The following is a 25,322-nucleotide window of genomic DNA, read 5'->3' as shown; positions in this document are numbered from 1 at the left end:
ACACTGTCTAACATACTTAGGATAGTGTTGATAAGAGCCATGAATTGGGATAAAGATGCAATTAAGCATTAAAAGGTAAGAATCTTCTTGGGGCATTTTACATTAAAGGTTGATTCAATCCAAAATAGGACAATATTTATGTTTTTATCCTTTGTGAGTGAAATGGAGTGCAAAAATATAAGGACAAAATTTTTATCTCAGCATGATTGAAATACAGGAAATAGTAAAAGGGCAGACTAGATGGACCATGGGGTCTTTTTCTGCCGTCAGTCTTCTATATTTCTAAGCTCTGGTGGCAAAGTGGTTAGAGTGCAGTACTACATGGTATTTCTGCTGATTGCCAGCAGTTTGGCAGTTGAAGTCCCACTTCAGAGTTGATTTAACCATCCAGGGTCAGCAAAATGAGGACCCAGATGGCTGGGAGCAATAGGCTGACTCTGTAAACCACTTTACAGAGTGTAAAAGTATTGTGAAGTAGTATATAAGTCCAAGTGCTATTGCTGTTGCTAAAAGCACAATGTAGTAAGAAAAAAATGTACATATAGATTATACTACAATATGTAAAAAAATCAAATTCTGGATTATAATCACCAGCCATCATAGCCAATTATTTGTTTAATTGGAGTTATAAACAGTGATGGGCTACCAAAATTTTTACTACCACAATGTGGCCGTGGCTTATGCATTTTGTTTCAACATTTTTCAGTGCAAATTGGGTGCTCTGGGGTGGAGCTCCAAGTTTTGCTACGGAACTGCGTTCCTGACCGTTCCCATAGGAGCCCCCATTGGTTATAAGCCAGCTCACTTGCAAGGCAGCATGTATTCTTTCTTTCGTTTACATTCTCAGAACTTTTGTGATACATTTTATATATGCTTTCATATCAACATTTTGGAGCTTCCCAATATCTTTCTAAGGATATCTTTCAAAGATTGTCTATTCTGGATGTCTTGGTTGGTATATTCTCAACTCTAATTTTCAGAAGTGATTAAGTTTATAGCTTCTAGATATTCATTCTGGATAGTCTGGAAATATAATTGTGATTTTCAGATCAATAATAATTGACTTTTATGACCACATGTGGTTAATTGTTGGTTTTTTCCCAGCCAAAACAACTGTCAGTGAACCAGCTAGCATCTGAGAAATAAATTCAAATCCACTGCTGTGTAAACACAGAAAGTTCCATTTATTATCAGAGACATGTCTGGATTCTAGCCATGATAATACCAGCACTGAATTTCACTTCTGTGATTTATTTTTAGGTTAAAGTTCATTTCCCAAACCCCACACCCACAAGTGCATCACATGTACCAATCCGGGGAAGGGAATGCTAGCTTCTCTTTGTACAGTCGATCTATGGCTCTGCACAAAGAATGTGCTGTAGTTCCAACATCTCTCTATCTCTCTCTCTCTCTCACTCTTCCCATTCCCTATCACTGTTATTCTGTCAGGAGGCCTGACAGGCGGCCGCCCTTCCCCAAACCCCCATCTCCTGAACAATTGAGTAAAGCATCAGGGCAGTACCGCTTCCAAAACATTCTACCTCCTCCCTCCAGGAACCCTTGGCTTATACGGGTAATTCTCTTTTTTTTTAATTAAAAAAATATTTTTATTGAATTTTTTTAAAAGGACAAACAAAGACACACAACATTGAACACTCAAGGAGCTGCCATTGCTCCGCTTATCTTAGAAGTCTAACTACTACAAAAAATAAAAACCTAACTATAGTCAGATCAATAGAAAAATAGCATACATTTATATTAGATATTTATAAATTTGACTCTATATGTTAATTAATTACTTTGTCTGTAAAATAGTTATTCAAAAAAATATAATATAGTAAATAGCATATCTAAATTTATTCTACTGTAAACCTTTTTAAACTATTAAACTCTAACTTATAAAATTTCAAAACTATAGGTTCAAAAAGTTATAAATTCTTGTTATTTTAACTTGTAATATTATTTTTAAAATCCCACCATTCATACAATTTGTTCCATATTTTATAATATTCTGTTTCTACTTGATTATTCAAGCGTTTTGTCATCATATCTAATTCTGCACATTCCATAATTTTTTTATAAACTTCTGCATCCTTTGGTATTTCCTTATTTTTCCATTTCTGCGCAAATGTAATTCTTGCCGCAACCAATATATGTATTATTAAATAATAAATTTCTTTTTTATACTTAATATTTGAAATACCCAATAAGAAAAAATCAGGAGATTTTTTAATCTTCTCCTTTGTTATTTCATTTATCCATTTCTCTACTTTATTCCAGTATTCTTTTGCCTCTGGGCATGTCCACTATACGTGGTAATATGTGCCAATTTCTTTTTTACATTTCCAACATATAGGTGAAACTGTTGGAAACATTTTGGAAATTCTATATGGTGGAAGGTGCCATCTATAGAACATCTTAATTTGATTTTCTTTAAAATAAATTGATTTTGTTATTTTCCAATTGTATACCCAAATCTTTCCCCATGTTTCTAAGTCTATTTCTTTGCCAAAATTTTTGCACCAACTGATCATGTTGCCTTTTAATATCCACCCTATTGTTCTATGATTTATTAAGTACAGTGATACCTCGTCTTACAAACGCCTCATCATACAAACTTTCGAGATACAAACCCGGGGTTTAAGATTTTTTTGCCTCTTCTTACAAACTATTTTCACCTTACAAACCCACCACCACCACTGGGATGCCCCGCCTCCAGACTTCCGTTGCCAGTGAAGCACCTGTTTTTGCACTGCTGAGATTCCCCTGAGGCTCCCCTCCATGGGAAACCCCACCTCCGGACTTCTGTGTTTTTGTGATGTTGCAGGGGAATCCCAGCCGCGGAATCCCAGCCGGGCAAAAACGGGCGCTTCGCTGGCAACAAAAGTCCGGAGGTGGGGTTTCCCAGTGAGGAGAGCTTCAGTGAAATCGCAGCATCGCAAAAACACAGAGGTCCGGAGGTGGGGTTTCAAGGACTTCAGTGTTTTTGTGATGCTGTGATTTCACTGATGCTCCCTTCGCTGGGAAACCCCACCTCCGGACTTCCGTTGCCAGCGAAGCGCTCGTTTTTGCGATGCTAGGATTCCCCTGCTGGGATTCCCCTGCAGCATCACAAAAACACTGAAGTCTGGAGGTGGGGTTTCCCATGGAGGGGAGTCTCAGGGAAATCCCAGCAGCACAAAAACGGGCCCTTTGGCTGGCAAAAGGGGTGAATTTTGGGCTTGCACGCATTAATCAATTTTCCATTGATTCCTATGGGAAACATTGTTTCGTCTTACAAACCTTTCACCTTAAGAACCTCGTCCCGGAACCAATTAAGTTTGTAAGACAAGGTATTACTGTATTTATATACATTTCCAATTATCTTTACTTGATTTTGAAGTAATAATTTACTTAATACATTGTTTTCTTTTCTGAAAATATAAGTTTTTACATCCATTTGATATCTGGAACTAATCTGTGTGTATTGCCACCAATCTAACACAATACCTAATTCCTGCAACTCTTGTTTTGTTCTGAGTTTTAATTGATTGTCCAGTAAATCCCTATATTTCCAAATCTTACCTTCCTTTGCTAAGTTCGGATGCATGATGGCTTCTATAGGTGAGATCCATTCTGGCATTACTAAGAAGTTATTTTTCTTTATTTCGATCCATACATCTATCAGTGCTTTTCTAATTATATTATTTTAAAAATATGAATGTGTTTTAATCTTATTATACCATATAAAGGCATGCCAGCCTAACATTAAATCATGGCCTTCCAAATTAAGTAACCTTTGATTGTCCAAGGTTAACCAGTCTTTTATCCATGTTAGGGCAGTGGCATAATAATATAATTTCCAATTTGGGAGGCCAAATCCTCCTCTTTCTTTACGATCTTCTAACGCATTTTGCTTTGTCCTTGGTTTCTTGCCTTGCCATATAATTTTTTTTATTGTCTTATTTAATTCTAGAAAAAATTTCGATCCTGGATTTATTGGAATAACCTGAAAAAGAAACAAAATTTTGGGGAGGATATTCATCTTGATTGTAGATATTCTTCTCACCAGTGTTAATTGCAAATTGTTCCAAACTTCTAAGTCTTTTTTAATCTGTTCTAATAATTTCAAATAATTATCGTTTTTTATAGATATGGCTTTAGAGGTCATCCAAATCCCTAAACATTTCACCTTTTTGTAGTTTTCATATTTGATAGATCTAATTTTTTTTTGTATCTCTGTCATATTTTTTGTAAGAATCTGTGTCTTATCTTTATTTATTTTTAATCCTGAGACTTTCCCGTATTCTTCAATTAAATTTATTAGCCTTGAAATAGATTTTATGGGATCTTCTAAAATTAGAACCACATCATCTGCGAATGCTTGTACTTTATAAATCTCTTTTCTTATCTTCAACCCTTTTATCTCCCTGTCAGCTCTTATTTTTTCAACAGTGCTTCCAGGGTTAAAATAAATAACAGTGGTGATATTGGACACCCTTGTCTTACTCCTCGTTGTATTGCCACTTTTTCAGTCAACTCACTATTTATTATAATTTTAGCTGTTTGTTCAGAATATATTGCATCTATTATATTAAAAAACTTAGTTCCAATCTCCATCCTGTTTAATTGTATTTTCATAAAATTCCAGTCTAAATTATCAAATGCTTTTTTCGCATCTAAAAATATAAGCGTCATTTGTTTTTCTGGATGTTGTTCATAGTATTCTAATGTATTTATTATTGTTCTTAAATTATTTTTAATTTGTCTTCATGGTAAAAAACCATTTTGATCACTATCTATAATATCATTTATAATGTTTTTAAACCTGTTGGCAAAGATTGATATAAAAAATTTATAATCTACGTTTAACAATGAGATTGGTCTATAGTTCTCAATTTTTTCTTTTTCTGTACCCACTTTATGTATTAAGGTTATTAACATTTCTGACCATGTTTTAGTTAACGTACCTTCTGCCATTATTTGATTGTATATCTCAAACATATTTAAGAAGAGTATTTCTATATCTAATGATAAAATCCAACAGTAACTGTAAAAATTAAGGAAAAATGATTAAAAAAGAAAAAAAAAAGAATATCAAATTTCAAAAAGAAAAAGGAGTCCAATATATCCAAATATGCCAAATATGAATTGTGAGTTGTACTTTAATGTGACTGTCCAGAAAAAGAAAAAAACTCCAAAACCAATTCCAACATATTATCTATGATATGCCAGTTAAAAGAAAAATAATAATAAAATTCACGTCTATTTTATTATATAAAGGAAAAAGTACAGGAAAAAAAGATACAATAAAAGAAAACATCCTTACGCCTCCAATATCTGGTTGAAAAAAAAAAAGTCCCTTAGATTCCAAAAAAAGGAAAAGAAAATAGTAAAAATATAACAAAAAGCCCAAAATTTGTTCCAAATAGCTAATATTGCAGTAAGATTCCAATAAAATGATTTAATTTAAGTTCAGTTCGGTTTATTCAGTTCATTTTTTCATATGTTCAATTTGCTTAGATATTCCTACTTTATCTAATTTGACAAGTTAACAGTTCAGTCTTTCAATCTTTATACTACTATTGAGAAAAAATTATAAAAATATGAATAATAAAAAGTAAAAAGAAAGAAAAAATCACACTATGATCTTAAGATTCAAAAGGAAAAAATATACTATTAATATTAACAAAGACAAGTAGTTCTGGCCATTTTTCTTCTGAGCGTATGGATATCACTTACAGTTTTTTCACTTTGTTTATGTTCGCCTTTTCGATCTGAATTCTTCTCTTTTCAAACTTGCTCATTGGTATACCACAAGATTGACACGTTGTGCTGTAAATCCTCTTTCTCTATTGATCCGCTTCTTCGTAGACCTCTGTATTCTTTTTTTTTACTTCCTTCTATTGGAGATCGCTATGGCTGCGCCCAGGCAGCCACCTGGACGGAGGTCTTCATGGATGTAGCTTTGGGGCTTTCCCTGGCCCCCGGGACCATGGCGATCCACCCCGGGGGATTCGGGAGACCCCCTGTCCTGTGCCGACCCCTCCGGGTGTCGGCAGCATGCAAATTGCGCCCTACGACCCTGAAAAGGTAGGCTGCGGAGACAGAGCTATGTCTCCGCACCCCCGTCGCGATCGTGCTCCAAGCCGGAAGTCTCTATATGGGTAATTCTCATGGAACTGCCTGACTAACCTATCAGTCTTGACATCCCGACTGTTTACCCAGGTAGCCTCTGATAGGGGGTACCCCTTCCAATGAATTAGGTACTGTAAATTTTCTCTAAAAATGCGGGAATCCAAAATCCCCTGGAGTCACAACAGGAGAAGGGGGCGGCTGTGCGTGTGGCCTAACGTTGGACCCGATCACCAGCTTTAGCAGGCTGCAGTGAAATACAGGGTGGATCCTCCCTAGGATTCTAGGCAATGCTAGCTGCGCCACGACCGGGTTGATTACTTTCACAATTGGGAAAGGGCCCAGGAATTTTGGACCTAGCTTTTTGCTAGGCAACCTCAACAGAATGTACTTGGTAGATAGGAAAACTTTATCTTCAACTCTAAAAGGGAGCTGGGGAGATCAGTGTTTATCTGCTTGCTTCTTGTAGGCTTGCGCTGCCACCACCAGCACCTTCTTGGTGTCCTCCCATCCTCTCTTCAGTTTCTCCATCCACTCTGCCAACGTGACAGACGAGGGAGATTCTGTAGGTAGTTCCGGCATGGGAACAAAATCTCGACCACTGGTAACCTGGAAAGGAGTTAGTCCCGTGCTACTTTGTACAGAATTGTTGTAAGCTACTTCTGCGAAAAGCAACAATTCAGCCCAGTCGTTCTGTTGGTAACTCACATAACATCTAAGGTATTGTTCCACTAGGGCGTTAGCTCTCTCTGCTGCTCCATTTGTGGAAGGGTGGAATGGAGAACTAAGTCCTTGGCTGGAACCAATGGTGTGAACAAATTCTGTCCAGAATCTGGCAGTGAATTGAACCCCCCCGATCTGATATGATCCTGCGGGGCACTCCATGCAACCTGTAAATGTGTTTTAAGAATAACTTCGCCAAGTGTCTGGCAGTAGGTAGCCCCTAACAAGCGATGAAATGGGCTTGTTTGGAGAATAAATCAATTACAGTCCATATAACAGTGTTTCCCTTGCTCTCAGGGAGTTCCACTATGAAGTCCATCGCTATTTCTTCCCAGAGCCTAGTAGGGTTGGCTACTTGCTGCAGTAATCTAGGGGACCTTTCAGGCCTATGCTTTCTGGTGGCACAGGTGGCACAACTTTTCACATATCCTTCGACTTCTGCTCTCATTCTGGGCTACCAGAATTGTCTCTGTGCAAGGTGCAATGTTTTCAGGAACCCGAAGTGGCCCCCTAGTCTGGAGGCAGGCACATACAGTTTGGTTCCCTTCCAAGCCAACCCTTCCCTCAGTGTTAGGATTTCTTTGTGGTTGTTGAACAATGGGTCAGTGGGCAAAGACGACTTCAATTTTTTCTCCCATTCCCCTTTTCCTGGTGGAGACTGTCTCCTGGGTTGGTCTTGGGTGAGGACAGGTGCAGCTTTCGCCTCACTTTCAGGAGAGGGGGAGAGACATGGGATGATTGGATGTACTTCTTCCTCTCTCTTGCTATTGTACTGTGGTTTTCGTGACAGAGCATATGCTTCCTTCTCCCAAATGACCCAACTCCTCTTGGTGGGGGTTAGCTTCTTTGAAAGGTATGCACAAAGCAGTAACTGTCCTTTCCCATTGTCTTGTAATAACATCACAGCTATTGCCACATCGCTGGCATCTGACTGGATCACAAACTTCCATTCGGGATCAGAATGTTACAGGATTGACTCCTTTGCAAAAAGTCTTTTGAGCCTTTCAAAAGTCTTTTGGTATTCCATCGTCCACCTGGTTGGCTGAGACGGTCTGGGCTTACTGGGTACTGACCCGGTCTTTAGTAGTTCGGTTAGGGGCAAGGCAACTTCAGCGAAAGCTGGAATGAAAGCCGGTAGAAATTTGCAAAGCCTAAGAAACTCTGTAGTTGTTTGCGTGTGCAGGGAGCTTGCCAATCTAACACAGCCTTCACTTTGGTGCGGTCCATTTTGATGCCTTCGCTGGGTATGCGGTATTCCAAATAGTCTACTGACGTCTGGTGAAATTCACATTTGGAAAGTTTTACATAGAGCTTAGCAGCCAAAAGTTTCTTCAAAACTTGCCTCACCAACTTGACATGGTTGGGGAGATTCTGGCTGTAGATAAGAATGTCATCTAAGTACATGAGAACTCCTTTATAGAGGTGGTAATGTAGAACTTAATGTATGTATTGCATGAATACCGCAGGGGCTCCTTTTAGGCCAAATGGCATCACCTGAAATTGGAAACTCCCTAATGGGCAGTTGAAAGCGGTTTTCCACTCGTCCCTTCCTTTATTCGGATGCGATAATATGCCTCCCTTAGGTCTAGCTTGGTAAAATACTTCCCCTTTGCTAGATGATTAAGCAAATTCTTCATGAGGGGGAGGGGATACGTGTTCTGCACGCACACACCTTTCAGGTTCCGGTAATCAACCACAAGACGAACCCCTCCATCCTTCTCCTTGAAGAGGACTAGGGCTGCTGTCCTGGATTTTGCAGGCTGGATGAATCCCCTTTTTAAGTTGGTGTCAATGTAATTTCTCAGCTCTCCCAATTCTTTGGGTGACATTGCGTACATTCTAGGTTTTGGGAGTGTGGCCCCTAGTTCAAATTCTATAGCGCAGTCAGTGGGTCTGTGAGGGGGCAGATCATTGCAATGTTCTTCACTGAACACATTTCCCAAGTCACTATATTCCAAAGGCACCCTCTGGAGATCCGGAAGAGTTCCTTCTTTCATTGTGGCCACTGCCCAAGACCCATTTGGCTCCTCCCGGGGAGGGATTTTTTTCCTGTTAGTATCTGGAACTAGTTTGGAACCCAATGGGAGGAAAAGTTTGCGATATCCACCCTCCCTGCAGATGGTGGGGGTCAATTTGTCCAGCCAGGCCAAACCCAATATGATTGCATCCGACATCTTGGGGGCTATGAATCTCAAGAGTTCATGATGTCAGCCTATCTGCAATTCCACTAACTCAGTCAGGAGCATGGCAGGCACTCCACTCACAGGAGAGCCGTCCACCTGTTGGAACTGGATGGGCTTCGCCAAAGGCCTAGTCTGGATTTATAACTTCTCCACTATGGTTTTACTGATGAGACACCTCGAACACCCTGTGTCTATCAGAGCCCGTATTTCTTCTTCCTCTCCCATGGTCGTCACCCTAATCCTTGCTTTAACAAGTAACGGATGGATGGGCTCACTCACCATTGGATCACCTTCTCCGCCAGGCTCCTCATCCCAATCGGGGCTGGTCTCTGAAGGAAGGGGGTCTTCACTCTCAATAAGATCCTCAGGAGCCCACAACTCTGTTATTTGAAAGGCCCAGCATCCCTGCAGAGGGGCTTCTTCAGATTCCATTCTGCTACTTGGCATGGCTTGGGTTTAGGGGGAGAGCGGGGCGTCAAGCAGTCGGTCCCCTTATCCCATTCTGGTCACATCGACAGCATTTTGTTCCCCTCTTGGCCTCTGAGCAAGGAGGCCCCAGCTGGCAAGGGGAAAAACAACATCTCAAAAAATTATCTGGTGCATGAAGGAGTGGAGGAGGTTCCTTCTCAGCAGGAATTACTTCACCCAAAGTGACCACGTTGGCGTACCAATCTTGAATGGTCCAGTTTTCTCCCCCCTGCCTCTTGCAAGCCTCTCTTAATTCTGGATCAAGGGCACTCTTGAACATATGGATCAATTGGGTTTCTGGCCACCCCTCAAGTTGCATGCAATTTTCTGGAAAACTGCCACAAAAACCTTCACAGGTCTGCCTGATTGCTTTAAATGGAAAATCTGGAAATTTTCCTCTGGCTGTGTTTCTGCCCTTTTCCACTGGGTGGCCCCCTCATATTGCAATTCAGAAAGCAGTTCAGGCCAGCCACATTCCTGCATTCCAATGTTATCTTCACACTCCAGCTGGCTCATTGTAGACATAGCCACACAAGGAGGAAGTAAGGGTTGAGAATTTTTTACATTGAAGCTCTCTTTGTGCAAACGGAAGCCGCCTTTCCCTCTTAATACTCTTAGAGGATGAGATGGTTGAGTGTGGAAAGCTGCATTGTTTGCTGCTGTAGTGCAAAAAAGGTAACTTTGGGACCCCATAGGGAAGGGGACTTTCAGGAATCCACTGGCACCTCCCCCATCCAAACTCCGGAGAATAAATTGCATTTGGTTTCCTCATCTCAGCCCAACCTCTTTCTGTAATGCAGGAGCTCCCCCCCCCGTACTTCTGAATAGCTGGATTCCGGCCGTATCCTCTAGGGGAGGGGGTGGTAAATTCCTTCATTTGGTTAATTCTTTCATTTCCATTCCTTGAAGATTAAGAGAGTGGCTGTGTCAGTGAACTAGAGAGTGGGAGTGCTGTGTAAACAGAGGAAGTTCCATTTATTATCAAAGCCATGTCTGGATTCTAGCTGTGATAATACCAGCACTGTATTTCACTTCCATGATTTATTTTTAGGTTAAAGTTCACAACCCTACACCCACAAGTGCATCACATGTACCAATCCGAGGAAGGGAATGCTAGCTTCTCCTTGTACAGTCAATCTATGGCTCTGCACAAAGAATGTGCTGTAGTTATTATTATTATTATTATTATTATTATTATTATTATTATTTATTGGATTTGTATGCTGCCCCTCTCCACAGACTCGAGGCGGCTAACAACAGTGGTAAAACAACATGAACAATCCAATTAATAAAAACAACTAAAAAAACCTTATTATAAAAAAACCAAACATACACACAAACATACCATGCATAACTTGTAGTAGCCTAGGGGGAAAGGATAACTTAACTCCCCATGCCTGGTGACAAAGGTGGGTCTTAAGTAATTTGCGAAAGACAAGGAGGGTGGGGGCCGTTCTAATCTCTGGGGGGAGTTGGTTCCAGAGGGCCGGGGCTGCCACAGAGAAGGCTCTTCCCCTGGGGCCCACCAAACGACATTGTTTGGTCGACGGGACCCGGAGAAGGCCAACTCTGTGGGACCTTATCGGCCGCTGGGATTCGTGCAGTAGAAGGCGGTTCCGGATGTATTCTGGCCCAATGCCATGTAAGGCTTTAAAGGTCATTACCAACACTTTGAATTGTGACCGGAAACCGATCGGCAGCCAGTGCAGGCCGTGGAGTGTTGCAGAAACGTGGGCGAATCTAGGAAGCCCCATGATGGCTCTCGTGGCCGCATTCTGCACGATCTGAAGTTTCCGAACACTTTTCAAAGGTAGCCCCATGTAGAGAGTGTTGCAGTAATCGAACCTTGAGGTGATGAGGGCATGAGTGACTGTGAGCAGTGACTGCCTGTCCAAATAGGGCCGCAACTAGTGCACCAGGCAAACCTGGGCAAACGCCCCCCCTCGCCACAGCCGAAAGATGATGTTCCAATGTCAGCTGTGGATCGAGGAGGACGCCCAAGTTGCGGACCCTCTCTGAGGGTGTCAATAGTTCCCCCCACCAGGGTAATGGACAGACAGATGGAATTGTCCTTGGGAGGCAAGACCCACAGCCACTCCATCTTGTCTGGGTTGAGTTTGAGTTTGTTGACATCCATCCAGGCCCCAACAGCCTCCAGGCACCAGCACATCACTTCCACTGCTTTGTTGACTGGATATGGGGTGGAGATGTATAGCTGGATATCATCGGCATATTGTTGATACCTCACCCCATGCCCTTGGATGATCTCACCCAGCGATTTCATGTAGATATTAAATAGCAGGGGGGAGAGGACCGACCCCTGAGGCACCGCACAAGGGAGAGATGTAGAGGTCGACCTCTGACCCCCCCACTAACACCGACTGCGACCGGCCAGAGAGGTAGGAGGAGAACCACTGAAGAACAGTGCCTCCCACTCCAAACCCCTCCAGCTGGCGCAGAAGGATACCATGGTCGATGGTATCGAAAGCTACTGAGAGGTCAAGAAGCACCAGGACAGAGGACAAGCCCCTGTCCTGGGCCCGCCAGAGATCATCCATCAACGCGACCAAAGCAGTTTCCATGCTGTAGCCGGGCCTGAACCCAGACTGCTGAGGACCTAGATAATCGGCTTCTTCCAAGGACTGCTGGAGTTGGAGCGCCACCACCTTCTCAACAACCTTCCCCATGTCTCTTTCTCTCACTCCTCCCATTCCCTATCACTGTTATTCTGTCAGGAGGCCTGACAACAACATTTGACATTTAATACTGATGAAAAATCAACACAGCTTGCACCTGCTGAGCCATCAAACCACACTCACCCACCCACCAATATTTATAGAGGGAAGGCAGCTCAGGTTTCGCTGTGTTCATCCTAGAAAAAGGACAGAAGCACCAGCCTGAAGATGACAAGTGGGACCTCATTGAAACATCGCCAGAAATTTCTAAATCCTACACGGGAAGAAACCCCAATATGCTAAGACCTTCTCTCATATACAGTGTTCCCTCAATTTTCGCGGGTTCGAACTTCGCGAATGGCCTATACAGTGATCCCCCGGTTATTTCGTCCCCGACCATTGCGAACAGGGTAATTTGCGATTTTTCAACCCGGAAGTCAAAACACCATCTACGCATGCGTGCCCTTTTTTTCTATGGGCACGCATGCGTAGATGGCGCCCGGCAGATCAGCTGCTGGGCGGCTTCCCTGGGTCTTCCCCCTCTTGCTGGCATCAGCGAGGAGTTTCCCCACTGCTCACGCAAACTCCTCGCTGCCGCTCGCCCGCCCTTCGCCCACCCACGCCGTTCGCTCCCCCTCTTGCTGGCGGGAGGGCGAGAAGCCCTCCCCAGCACCCGCCCGCCCTTCGCCGCTCGCCCGCCCTTCGCCCTGGCCCGGAGCAGCCGACAGAGGTAGACATTCCAGCCCCCACCTGGTCCCGCCCGATCCTCCTCCCTGAGGCAGCTCGCCCTCCCATGGCCGCTTCCTCCACCCTCCATCGCAAGCCCTCGCCACCGCAGCCAACGCGCGCTGCAATCTTCAAGCCCGGCTCCTTTCGGCCCAGCATCCCGGGCCAAGCAGCTGCCTTCCGTGACTGAGCCTGGCTCGCCCGGAAGATCGTAGCGCGCGTTGGCTGCAGCGGCGGCGACGTTGCTGCCGGCTTGGCTTCCCTCGCCAGCGCAGCCAACGCGCGCTACGATCTTCCGGGCGAGCCAGGCTCAGTGACAGAAGGCAGCCGCTTGGCCCGGGATGCTGGGCCGAGAGGAGCCGGGCTTGATCCGCTGAGCCTGGCTGGCCCGGAAGATCGTAGCGCGCGTTGGCTGCAGCGGCGAGGGAAGCCAAGCCGGCAGCAATGTCGCCGCCGCTGCAGCCAACGCGCGCTGCGATCTTCCGGGCCAGCCAGGCTCAGCGGATCAAGCCCGGCTCCTCTCGGCCCAGCATCCCGGGCCAAGCGGCTGCCTTCCGTCACTGAGCCTGGCTCGCCCGGAAGATCGTAGCGCACGTTGGCTGCGCTGGCGAGGGAAGCCAAGCAGGCGCGCCGTTCTCTGCTGACTCCTAAAGCGAGGAAGTTCGCCAGGAGTCAGCGGAGAACGGCGCAACTGTTTTAAAACGATCGGAGCTTTCCAATGAGTCCCAAAGACAAACGTCAAACTTCTGCGTTTGTCTTGGGGACTCATTGGAAAGCCGCGCGGGTGTTTTTAAAACATCCCCGCCGACATGGGGGGCTTGCTAGCACCCCCCCAAACCCGGGTTGGGGGTTCGGGGGGGTGCTAGCGAGCCCCCCATGTTGGCGGTGATGTTTTAAAACAGCCGTGCCGCCCCCAATCTTCGGCTCCTCGCTAGCGCTGCGGAAGTTAAAAACACCATCTGCACATGCGCAGATGGTGTTTTTACTTCCGCAGCGCTACTTCGCGAAAACCCGCTCGTTGCGGGGGGTTCTGGAACGGAACCCTCGCAACGAGCGGGGGATCACTGTACCATGTTTTTTGAAAAAATATTAATTAAAAAATACTCCATGGTTTTTTTCTATACCATGGTTTTTCCCGCCCGATGACATCATACGTCATCACCGAACTTTCGTCTGCCATTGCTGATTGGCCGAGATCTCGGCCAATCAGCATTGACATCGCAAAAATTTTGCCCATCATCCCTGATGGCCCGAAATCTCGGCCAATCAGTGGTGATATTGCAAAAATTTCGCCCGTCATTGCTGATGGCCCGAAATCTTGGTCAATCAGTGGTGTTATCCTGGTGTGCATTAGTATTTTTACAACTACAGTATTAAAACCTATTAGAAGACATATCCAAGATGCCTCCTAAACATTCCACGCAGAGCGGAGGCAGCGACAGTAAAAAGAGTAGGAAGATGCTGACAATTAAAGAGAAGATTGAACTGTTAGATATGCTAAAAGGGGGCCGGTCATGTGCGGAAGTTGGGTGGCATTATGGAATAAACGAATCGAGTGTGAGATACATTCGGAAAGATGAAAAGAAGATAAGACAAACAGCTATGATCACATTCAACAAGGTAGCAAAAAGGATGGTGACGCCTAGAAATTAACAGCTTATGAAAATGGAAGCTGCTTTGCCTGTGTGGGTACAAGACTGCCGTAAGAAGAGCATTGCATTGGATACCAATACGTTACGGACAAAGGCACAACAACTCCACACCCATCTGGCGAACAAAGAAGGAGGCGATGCAGCTAAGGGAAAAGAAGATGTTGATGAAGGTGCTGATGACTTAGAAGACCCCCAGCCCTCAACATCCACTGCTTCTCCAAACCCATCCACATTCACGGCAAGTAAGGGATGGTTTGATAAATTTCAACGGCGCTATGGCCTGAGGAGCGTGTCATTGCACGGAAAAGCTGCCTCAGTGGATACAGGTGCAGCCAAGCAGTACGTCCATGACACGTTTAAAGAGATAATTGAAGAAGGGGCCTACCTTCCAGAACAGGTGTTCAACATGGATGAAACAGGCCTCTTCTGGAAGAGGATGCCATCGCGCACTTTCTTAATGAAAGACGAAGCCAATGCCCCTGGTTTTAAGGCCCAGAAAGATCGGGTAACTTTGATCATGTATGGAAATGCAGCTGGCTTCATGATCAAGCCAGGTCTCATTTATAAGTCCCGAATTACCACAGCCCTAAAGAACAGAAATAAGAATGCGTTGCCAGTGTACTAGATGCATAATCCTTTTTAAAAAAAATAAACTTTATTGATTTTTTCATAAAAAATAATACACAGACATACAAACATTTAAACATGTAGGGGTTAAAATTGCCCCTCTCTTCTTAGAAGTTAATTTTTAATACAGAAAAAGAATATACAGTGGTACCTTGGTACTCAACCACAATTCGTTCCAGAAGTGTGGTTGAGAACCGATTTGGTCAAGTACCGAATTTATTTATCCCATAGGAAATAATGGAAATGGATTTAATTGGTTCCCAGCCCCTGTTAAATCGCTGGGAACCAATTAAATCTATTTTCTTTATTTCCAATGGGATAAATAAATTCGGTACTCCAAGCTGCAGGAAGGGTGGGGCTGCTACAATCCCAGCAGCTTCAGGGGGCTGAGGAGTTCTATAATTCCTCCAAGCTGCAGGAAGGGTGGGGGCTGCTACAATCTCAGCAGCTTCAGGGGGCTGAGGAGCTCTCTAAGAGCTCCAAGCTACAGGAAGGGTGGGGGCTGCTACAATCCCAGCAGCTTCAGGGGGCTGAGGAGTTCTATAATTCCTCCAAGCTGCAGGAAGGGTGGGGGCTGCTGCAATCCTGGCAGCTTCGGGGGGCTCCTTTCTTCATTGCTTTCCTCTTATTACCTGTAAGCAGCTGCAAAAACTTTCTCCTTCCTGGTGGCTCCTTCCCTTCGAGGAGCAACAGCGCCGGGAACGTCACGTAATGAAGGGAAGCTGCTGGAGCGGCGGCAACTGCTGAGATGGCTCTGGCGGCTTCCCTTCATCACGTGATGTTCCCGGCGCTGTTGCTACTCGAAGGGAAGGAGCCACCGGGAAGGAGAAAGTTTTTGCAGCTGCTTACAGGTAATAAGAGGAAGCAATGAATAAAGGAGCCCCCCGAAGCTGCCAAGATTGCAGCAGCCCCCACCCTTCCTGCAGCTTGGAGGAATTATAGAACTCCTCAGCCTCCTGAAGCTGCTGGGATTGTAGCAGCCCCCACCCTTCCTGTAGCTTGGAGCTCTTAGAGAGCTCCTCAGCCCCCTGAAGCTGCTGAGATTGTAGCAGCCCCCACCCTTCCTGCAGCTTGGAGGAATTATAGAACTCCTCAGCCCCCTGAAGCTGCTGGGATTGTAGCAGCCCCCACCCTTCCTGCAGCTTGGAGCTCTTAGAGAGCTCCTCAGCCCACTGAAGCTGCTGGGATTGCAGCAGCCCCCAGCGGTAACATTTCGGATAATGAACAAAATTTTCTCTGGCTGTTCGGTATCTGAATTTTTGTTCAGATACCGAAGCAAATTTTTGCCGAAAATTTTGTTCGTTATCCGAAATGTACGAGAACCAAAGCGTTTCGAGTACCGAGGTACCACTGTATTCTTTATTCATTAAGTCAACATATTAAACTAGATGAGAAGAAGAATTTTGTTTATACATTCTAATGAACATAAAATTAAGTTAATAAAAAGAGAAAAATTCTAAAGTCATTTTAATATATTCACACATTTCTCATAACATTTAATTTTTCTTTTTCTTTTTATCTATCCACTTGTAGAATTTATTCCAAATAATATAAAATTCAGATTCTTCTTGGTCATTCAGCCTTCTTGTCATCATATCCATCTCTGCACAATCCAATTTTTTTTTAACTACGTCTTCTTTTTTTGGGATACTTTCCCCCTTCCAATTTTGTGCGTAAACTATCCTGGCCGCTGTTAAAATATGTACAGCTAAGTAAAAAAATATCTTTTTTATATTTCTGCTTAGTTATGCATAACAAATAGAATTCTGGGGGTTTTTCTATCTCTTGTAGTGAATCTCTTTTAACATTTTTTCTATCATTTTCCAATATGTCTTAACTTTATTGCAGGTCCACCATTGATGGTAATAGGAAGCTATTTCCTTTTTACATTTCCAACATTTTGGGGATATATTTGGAAACATTTTGGCAATTCTATTTGGTGGGAGATGCTACCTATAAAACATCTTAATTTGGTTTTCTTTTAGAGATACTGATTTCGTCATTTTCCAATTTGTAATCCATACTTTCTCCCATGTCTCTACGTCAAATTCTTTGCCTATATTTTTACACCATTTTATTACCATATTATCTTTAAGAGTCAAATTTACATTTTTATATTCAATCATATATTTATATGCATTCCCTATTAATTTCTTTTGATTTGTAGTTAATAAACTACCTAAAAAGATTTTACTCTTATTAAATATATATGTTTTACTGTCTCTTTGAAATTTCGACTGTATCTGTATCTATTGCCACCAATCTAGTTTAAACCCTTCTTCTTGCAAGTTATGTCTTGTTTTAAGCTTCATTTGTTCATCTAATAATTCTTTATACTTTGGTATCTTTCTATCCTGCATCACGTTAGGGTGGCAGATCGCCTCTAATGGAGATATCCAATCTGGCACTGTTACAAAGTGGTCTTTCTTAATATCTTTCCAGACTTCTAATAGATATTTTCTTATTGTATGCCTTTTAAAATAAGAGTGTGCTTTATCTTTATCATACCAGAGGAAGGCATGCCATCCAAGCATCAAGTCATGTCCTTCCAGATTTAGTATTCTTCTATTTTCTAATGTTACCCATTCCTTAATCCAAGTTAATGCGGCTGCCTTGTAATATAATTACCAATTGGGCAAGGCAAACTCACCTCTTTCCTTTATATCTTCTAGTATGCTTAGCTTTATTCTTGCCTTCTTACCCTGTCATATAAATTTTTTGACAATTGTTAGATCTTTAAAGAATTTCCCCCCTGGGTTTATAGGTAATACTTGAAATAGGAACAATATCTTAGGTAATATGTTCATTTTGATGGTTGCTATTCTTCCCATGAAAGATAATTTTAAACTATTCCAAATTTCTAAGTCTTTTTTAATTTCTTCAATTACTTTTATATAATTATCATTTTTTAACGATATGGTTTTGGATGTAATCCAAATTCCAAGATACTTTACTTTCTTTACCATCTTCATATCTGTGATAGTTTCTAATCTTTCCTGCATGTCTGTCATGTTTTTAACTATTTTGTGTCTTATTTTTATTGATTTTCAATCCTGCTACCTTACCATATTCTTCTATTGTATCAATCAAAATTGGTAATGTTGTCATTGGATTTTCTATTATAAAAGTCATATCATTGGCGTATGCGTGTATTTTATATGATTCTTTCCCAATAGTCAATCCTAGTATTTTGCTATTTGCCCTAATCTTAATTAATAATGTTTCAAGAGATAAGATAAACAATAAAGGTGATATCGGACATCCTTGTCTCACTCCTTTAAAAATTTCAAACTTTTCCAATTGTTCATTGTTTAATATAATTTTAGTTGTTTGTTTAGAATAGATAGCATCTATTAAATTCACAAATTTTGTACCAAATCTCATTTTATTTAATTGCATTTTAATAAATGTCCAATCTACATTGTCAAATGCTTTTTTGGCGTCTAAGAACATCAGTGACATTTGTTTCCCTGGATATTGTTCATAATATTCCAACGAATTAATAATCATTCTAAGATTGTTTTTTATTTGTCTACCTGGTAAAAATCCATTTTGATCTTGGTGTATTATCTCTTCTAAAATCTTTTTAAGTCTTTCTGTGTAGATTGAGGTAAATATTTTATAGTCAACATTTAATAATGATATAGGTCTATAATTTTGTATTTTATCTTTATCTGTCCCAGACTTATGAATTAATATTAATGATTCTGACCATGATTTTGGGATTTTACCATCCATTAAACCTTCATTAAAAATTTCCAACATATTATTTAGTATTACTTCACTTTCTATTTTGTACCATTCCGCTGGTATAGCGTCCGCCCCAGTTGCTTTATTATTCTTTTGTTTTTTAATGGTTGTCTGCAATTCTTGTATTGTAATTAGGCTATCTAGTCTTGCTTGTTGTACTTCTGTTAATTGTGGTAAATCTAATGCATTCAAATACTTAAAAATCTCATCTTCTTTAATTTCTTCTTATGTAATTCTTTATAAAAGTCTTGTTCTATTCTTGCTTTTTCATCAATTCTATATTTTTTCATACCTTTATTGTCTACCAATTCTTTAATTATTTTTGATTGTCTATACTTTCTTAATTTATATGCGAGCCATCTTCCTAGTTCATTAGCATGTTCAAAGTATTGCTGTTTGGCCTTTTTAATTTTTTCTGCTATTTGCTTTTGGCGCATGAACATGATGGGTACAAGTCGAATTCTTGCCACCAAACACCACATCACATATCCAGCCGATGGATCAAGGCGTTATCCGTGCGTTTAAGGCGCTGTACATGCACAATTCCCTTGGAAGCCTTGTGGAAGCAATGGATGCTGATGAAAACTTCACATTGAAGGGCTACTCGTGTCAGTACATGATCGCATTGTGTCTGAAGAACATTCAGAATTCCTTAATGGATATGAAGACACAGACAATGAATGCCCGCTGGAAGAAATTGTGGCCAGAAGTGGTGCATGATTACAAGGGATTTGCTCCCGAAGAAATTCAACATGCTGCAACATGCTGCAATCCAGAAATCTGTGAAGCTGGCACAGTTACTGGGTGGAGAAGGCTTCAGTGACATGACTCCCGATGAAGTCAATGGGTTGCTTGATGAGCATGACCTACCACTAAAGATCTGGAGGAGCTGACCAGGTCAGCGAGTGAAGAAGAGGAAACTGAACAAGCTGAGGAAGAAGAAGAGGTTGGCCTAACGCTTGAATGGTTTGCAGAAGTGCAGAGAAGCGCTGCACATCTCCAACAGATTGTGGAACTTTGGGATCCCAACATGACTCGCTCTATATACTTTAAGGCCTCCCTTGACAACATCTTTGCACCATACAGAGCCATGTTAGCCCAGAAAAAGAAAGTGCACCAACAACTACCCATAACTATGTTCATCACGAAAACCAAGAGTTCTGTCACGCCATCGCCTTCAGCGTCCATTGATGAATGGTGCCTGATGAAATGGTGATTGAAGAAGATCCTTAGTTATGCTAATAATTTTTGCAAAATAAATAAATAAATATTGTTAATAAATCATTATGCTGATAAATATCAGGATCACTAAGTGTCTTATTCAATGTTGAGTACCAGTAATAATGGTGAGTAAATGGTTTTTAAGTGAATGGGAAATGGTAATATAGGGGTTTAAAGTGTTAAGGGATGGCTTGTGATACTGTCCATAGCCAAAAATGGTGTTTTTACTTCCGCATCTGTACTTTGCGGAAATTCGACTTTCGCGGGCGGTCTCGGAATGCATCCCCCGCGAAAATCGAGGGAAAACTGTATATTTATATATGTATATATACACTGTATATATATTTTAAAAAAACACACACACACATATATATATATATACACACAGTGATACCTCGTCTTATGCACTTAATTGGTTCCGAGAGGAGGTTTGTAAGGCGAAAAGTTCATAAGATGAAACAATGTTTCCCATAGGAAACAATGTAAAACCGATTAATGCGTAAAAGCAAAAAAAAATCGCAAAAACGGCACTCTGCTGGGTGCCGCCGCCTGGCTGTCAGCTTTTGAAACAGCCGGGCGCTTCTTGGCGTTCTCCAAACACCAAACCTGAAAAGTTCGGCAAAAGTTCAGGTTTGGGAGGCCGCAGAGAAGTGCCGCCGCCCAGGTGTCACCTTCCGAAACAGCCAGGGGGCTTCCATTTATTCCTTCAGCCATCCTCATTCCTTACGTTCCAGGATCCCCTGCCATTTATTCCTCCAGCCACCCTCATTCTTTACATTCCAGGATCCCCTGTCATTTATTCCTCCAGCCACTCTCATTCCTTGAAGCAGGTAGGAGGAGGCTGTGGCAGGTAGACAGGTTCCTTCCTTCGCCTTCCCCAGTAGTGAGGTGATTATTTCCATCGGTTTCAAAACAGGCAGACTGCACTGAGAGGAAGGGGGACAAAGGCAGCACTGCACACCAGCGAGATCCTCCAGCTTTGCAGGCAGTGGTGCTGCTTTGCTCATCCCCTCTCTTCCCCCTGCCCCCACTTGGAAGCTTTTGTCCGACCTCCTTTTGGGCTGTGGGCGGCTCCTTCAGTTCTCCTTCGGGTCCCGTTCTTTGCATCCAGCCACTGGATACAGATACAGAGAGCGGGACCCGAGGCAGATGGAAAGCCAGGGATGACGGAGCTCTCTGCCTCTTGCTCTTTGCATGCAGGCAAGCCCAGAACAGGGTACACTGGCGGGCAGAGTGAAAAAGGTGCTTCCCCTCTCTCAGTGGTGGGAGAAGCTTCTCCCACCACTGGGAAAAAGGAAGTGTCCCACTCGCTCTGATAGGGCAGATGGCCTCTGGTAATGATCTGCGCATTCAGAGTCTCTCCGGCAGTCGAGAGGTGAGTGAAACGGGTGGCAGGCAATATGCACAAGCTGGTGGAGTCCCACGGGGTTGCTGTTTCCCCTGGAGCCCCCGCTGGCTGGGCCAGCTATGTCGCAGCCTGGCCTCTGTGAGCTCCCCCAGTGCTTGCCTGCCCCCGTCCCTCAGCCAGCCTGCTCGTGAGGGTGGCCGGGCCAGGCGGCACAAGAACAGGCAGGACAACTGCATCAGGACGCACCACATTAAGTTTCTCACCTCGCGGGGAAGGACTCAGACTGCAGACGGAGGAAAGCAGTCCTGGCTTCTCCTAGCTACTGCCCGCCTCCCTCCAGTCTTGTGTGGGGCAACGCATTTGAACTGCTTTTACCTCTTTTCTGTTTTCCTTCAAGACACTGAACTCAGAGGTGGTTGGGTTTTTTGGGTCACCAAAACATTCTGGCAGACTGGAGAAGTGGAAGATCCACTCACTAGGTCAGCCTGGACTTCCTCCATTGCCACAGGCCGCAATCGAGGAGTTCTGCTGAACTGAACTCCCAACGTATGCACAGATGATTAAAAAAAATAAAAATTTTAAAAATGAAAAATGTTTTTTTTAAAGATGGCGGTCCCGCCGGTCAGCTGGAGCTGCGTGCGCAATTTCAATTTCACTACCGGAACGGGGTTCTGCCCCGTATCAGCTGGGGGCCACTCCTGCTTGCAAGCATGTTTTCATAAAATGTATGACTTTCTATTTTTTCTAAAGATGTTAGAATTTATTGAAAAAGCATTATTTAGTTGGGTTATGCTAAATTACAAATGCACTTTTAAAAAATATAACACATTTGTGTCTTCCTTTTTGCCACTTTTTTAGATGTGTGCAATAGTACTGATCTTCCTGAAGTTGAAATCATCAGTCTGCTGGAAGAGCAGCTCCCCCATTACAAGCTAAGAGCCGATACAATCTATGGTTATGACCACGATGATTGGCTTCATATTCCTCTTATTTCTCCTGATGTGAACATTGACTTAACAACTGAGCAGATAGAAGAGACATTGAAATACTTTGGTAAGTCCAGATATGTTCATTAATATTCAAATAATGCAATTATCTTTGAGTGGTCTTTTTTCCAGATTCTGTGCAAGGATTACGTTATAAGTTGAACCATTTAAAATGTGCAATTTTAATATCATTTTGTTGTAAGTGGCATAATTTCCATCTAATTAGAATAATTTGAATGTAGCTTGTATATTTCAATTTTTAATTAAGTTTTCAGGTTTTTTAAAATCAAATTTTATTATAAATACTATGACTGTCCTATATAACAAGGCCTGAAATCAAATTATTTCTTCTGGCATTCTTATCTTCCTTGTTTTTATGCTTAAAATATATGACAAGGCTGTGAAAACAGAGTATACAGAATATTTCTTAGGATGAACAAAATCCAGCTCTTTGACATACTCAGAATATTCTTTGCAAGCTTTGCCTAGCTGTCTAAGTGGATATCCTTGCCTATCTGTGTATGTATATTCAACCACTACTGTTAAGATAAAGGCAAAGAAGTTATGCAGGGCACACATGCAGGTACTTGGTTACAGTTTCTAGAAAAATCTGATCAATTTTCCAAAGGTTGTAGTTATGTTAAAATTATTTTTTATTTGCTCCAACATCCCATACGTCTATTCAGAATACATATAAAATATATTTTGTTTTGTTTTCTTTTTTCTTTTTTAAAAATATTTTATTTTTAAATGCACAATACAAACACTAAAATCAAAACCAGATATAAACTCATTCAAAGAAAGAGAAAATAAAATATGTAACAGAAGAAAAACAAAAAGAATTTTGGAATTACAAAAATAAAATAACAATTGGAGAGGTATTTGCTCTCTCCTTCCTTCCTTATTTTGTTTTATAAATTTACAATATAATAATATTCAAACTTGCGGATTACCATATTTATATTTTCATGCTTTCCTAAAGTAGTTATATTTCTTAATATCAAACAAAACATTTTTTCCTATCATTATTCATTTTAAAATTATAGCAAAAACATATTTTAAAAAAACAGCTTTAAAAGTATAGAAACAGTGATATCAAAAGAATAACAGAACTAACAAACAATTCTAGTATGTAAATATTGTGGCATGACTCAATTAAGGAAAAAAGGTCTTAATTTCAATTTTGGTAAAATTCCTTTTGACAATGTAGAAAATAGCTAATTGTTTTCAATTCTTTTCGTTTTTTGTAGTCAATTATATAATTTGTCCCAAATTTTGTAGAAGACTGTATCTTCTCTGTCTTTAAACCTCATTGTTAACCTATTTATTTCAGTCAATTCCATTATTTTATTTATAATATGTACATTTGTGGGCATGTAGTCTTTTTTCCATTTTTGGGTGTAGCATATTTTAGTGGCAATAATCAAATGTATAACAAGGTATTTATCCTCTTTTTTTAATGTTGCTATCAATCATTCCTAATATAAAAATTTCTAGTTCAAATTTTATCTCAACTAAAGTAATTTCTTTTACCCATTTCCATATTTTCTTCCAGAAATATCTAGCCTTTCCACAGGTCCACCACATGTGGTAGTACGTTCCTATCTCATCTTTGCACTTCCAACAATTTGGAGATCTTCCTTGATAAATTTTTGCTAATTTAACTGGTGTGAAATGCCAACGATAAAAAAATTTATACAAATTTTAAGCAGCCGAAAAAGTCAGTTTCAAATTATAGCTCCAAAGGGATTCCCATTTCTCCAATTCTATCACGTGGCCTATGTTCTGTGCCCATTTTATCGTCATTTCTTTAACTTTCTCTTCCCCCATTTCCTTATTTAACAAACATTTATAAAACTTTGAAATTGTTTTTCCCTCTGGTTTAGAAAAAAATTATCAATTTCCTGCTCTCTGGATTGAAAGCCAAATTTTTCAAGATCAGATTTATGCTTTATGATAAGGCCACCAATCTATAATTATGCCTTCTTGTACTAATTTTGATCTTGTTTTAAATTTGTATTGATCTGATAACAATTTTTGATACGTAATAGTATTTTTTAACTCAATTAAATTTGGATATATGATTGCCTCTAGGGCTGAAAGCCATTTGGGGATATTAAAATAATTTTTTTTAATTTCTAGCCAATTTTGTATCAATATGCCTCTAATGTAGTGATTTTTAAAAATATCTATGTATTTTTTCTTCATCGTTCCACAAATATTTAAGCCACCCATATTGCGAATCGTGACCTTCAATAGTTGAGTCTTTTGTTTTCCAAAGTTACCCAATTTTTTAACCATAAGGCCATAGTCTCATGGTAATATACTGTATTTTCCAATTAGGTAAACCCATACCTCCTTGGCTTTTTATGTCTTGTAAAAGTTTATATTTAATTCTGGGTTTTTTCCCCATCCATATAAATTTCCTGACTGCTTTATCCAATTGATTGTCAAATTTTTGTTCATTTTTTATTGGGGCAGTTTGAAATAAATAAAGAACTTTTGGAAGTACATTCATTTTAATAACAGATATTCTACCTAGTAGTGATTTGTAGTTTGGACCATCTTGCTAAATCATTCTGGATATCTTTTAATAATTTCTCATAATTATTCTCTTTTATCAAGTTACATTTAGCTGATAGATTCCTAAATATTTCACTTTTTAAAACAGATTTAATTTCTATATTTTCTTCCAATTCCTGTGTATGTTTATTATATATCCTTTACATTGAAATTCTACTAAATAGAGTAAACCAAGAAATTAGAGGTCTAAAAATTAAATACCAACATTATAAAGCACAGATCTTTGCGGATGATATTGTTTATATAAATCCATTAACATCTGGTCC

General features: G+C 41.2%; 1 protein-coding gene across 7 annotated transcripts in view; it reads left to right on the top strand.

Moving 5' to 3' along the window:
- The window catches only part of TRAK1 (trafficking kinesin protein 1), a 709,911-nt gene that overhangs the window by 217,380 nt on the left and 467,209 nt on the right, over positions 1-25,322 (top strand). For 6 of the 7 annotated variants that reach the window (XR_011556832.1, XM_070727389.1, XM_070727391.1 and 3 more), the window contains one exon: positions 22,346-22,540. Coding sequence is in view for 4 of the 7 variants with exons in the window: in XM_070727389.1 (XP_070583490.1) it covers positions 22,346-22,540 (195 nt within the window). In the remaining 3 variants the exon portion in view is untranslated. Of the gene's footprint in view, positions 1-22,345; positions 22,541-25,322 lie in introns of those variants that run through there. The other variant, XM_070727392.1, reaches the window with a different exon arrangement.

This window comes from Erythrolamprus reginae, chromosome Z, assembly GCF_031021105.1.
Source record: "Erythrolamprus reginae isolate rEryReg1 chromosome Z, rEryReg1.hap1, whole genome shotgun sequence".
Taxonomy (NCBI): Eukaryota; Metazoa; Chordata; class Lepidosauria; order Squamata; family Dipsadidae; genus Erythrolamprus; species Erythrolamprus reginae.
The sequence above is the reverse complement of the archived record's forward strand: the minus strand, read 5'-3'. Positions and strand labels throughout refer to the sequence as shown.